Consider the following 1632-nt stretch of genomic DNA (forward strand, 5'->3'; position numbering starts at 1 on the left):
GCCGACATTCTTGCTGCTGCCAGGAAACCCCTGTGCTCCAGCAGCCTGGAAAACAGGAAATCTCCCAGAAAGGGAACCCAGGCCGCTCGTCATGTGAAGGGATGGCCGGAAAGCAGCTGCAGGGGAACCCAGAGGGGCAGGGATGCTGCTGGGGTGGGGTTGGCACAAGCTGTGCTCCCCATCTGGCTGTTCCCAGGCTCTCTCCTGGCTGTGCTCAGCCCTGGCTCCACAACCAGGCTCAAGGTGCAGCCCTGAGATGGGTTCTGCCTCCTCTGTCCTGTCCGTAACCAGGCCTGGCTCACAGTGTGGCCCAGGCAATGGGGGCTGCCCATTGCAGCTGGGGTCAGCAAACCTGCCCATAACACTGCTACTGGCAAGAGTGAGCCTTGACACCCCCCATAATTCATCTGGCAGCTCAGTCCTGGCTGCTTCTTGCTTCTGCTGGGCGTGCTGGGGAGCTACTTTGTGCCCAGCTGTGAGGGGCTGGGGGACAGAGCCCCATTCCCCCACCCCAGGAAGCTTTGCAGTGTGTCGTGACCAGAGCAGGATGACACCCTGGGCTGTGTCTCCCAGTGATGGGACTCTGATGCTTGAGTGTTGACCTGGCCCCTCCTCTCCCAGGTATGGGATCAGCCCGGAGAACATCATTTTATATGGCCAGAGCATCGGCACGGTGCCCACAGTGGATCTGGCGTCCCGCTACGAGTGCGCTGCCATCGTGCTGCATTCACCACTCACCTCTGGCATGAGAGTCGCCTTCCCCGAGACCAAGAAGACCTACTGGTTCGATGCCTTCCCCAAGTGAGTGGCCTGAGGAGAAGGGGCAGGGGTCAGCTCTGCAGGGGCAGTGCCCACACCAGCTCTGTCCTGGACACCAGCCCTGGCCATGAAGAGGGGTTATGGTGGAAACCATGGACCTGTTCCCCGTGACAGGCTTGAACGTGCCCATTGGCATCCTCTTGCTTCGTGTTCGGTCCCCTCTGGGGCATCGTAACCCTCCCTGGGGTCACCATGCCACAGCCTGAGGGCCGTATGTGCACCCACTTCCGCTGGTGGTACCACCTCCTGGCCATCCTGGCCCAGTCTTTGCCTGCCAGCTTTGGGCCCCTTGTCAAGTATCACAAGTCCCAGGCGTCCCTCTCCCACAAGGGTAATTCCTTGGGCTTTTCCCCCTCTGCAGATGTCAGGGAAAGGCAGCGCTGAAGCGGGACAAGCTCATGCTTCACCTCTCCCTCGCAGCCCAGCCAGCGGGGCCCAAGGGACAGTCCCTGAGCCGGAAGCTGTGGCTGGGAGCCCCCAGCCCGCACTCTGCATCCCAGTCGCCTCGTGTGGCCTTTGGAGCCGTGCTGGGAACAGCTTCCACTCAAAGCCTGGCATGGCTGAACTCGGCCCGGGGGGTGCCTGTGCTCACACTGTCCTGCAGCAGCATCTGTCGGGTCCCAGGGGGCTGTTGTCACTGCTGCCTGGTCCTCGTCTTTCACGCCGGGGGAGAGCTTGTCCTGGAGCTCCTCCTTGGCAGAAGCTCCATGTTCCAATGCTCTTCTGGGATCAAAGAGCATTTCCTGGTCCCTCTCCCCAAGGGGATGTGTTTTCGGGGGTGAGGGGGGGGGAAGGACAAATGGGAGTGCCTTG

General features: G+C 61.5%; 1 protein-coding gene across 1 annotated transcript in view; it reads left to right on the plus strand.

Annotated features, from left to right (window-relative positions):
* The window catches only part of LOC104410838 (alpha/beta hydrolase domain-containing protein 17A), a gene marked incomplete at both ends in the record, with an annotated part of 2198 nt that overhangs the window by 219 nt on the left and 347 nt on the right, over window positions 1–1632 (plus strand). The window contains one exon of the mRNA XM_010021105.1: window positions 609–801. Within this exon, the coding sequence (XP_010019407.1) occupies window positions 609–801 (193 nt within the window). The remainder of the gene's footprint in view (window positions 1–608; window positions 802–1632) is intronic.

Source organism: Nestor notabilis, unplaced genomic scaffold (genome assembly GCF_000696875.1).
Source record: "Nestor notabilis isolate BGI_N333 unplaced genomic scaffold, ASM69687v1 scaffold21710, whole genome shotgun sequence".
Taxonomy (NCBI): Eukaryota; Metazoa; Chordata; class Aves; order Psittaciformes; family Psittacidae; genus Nestor; species Nestor notabilis.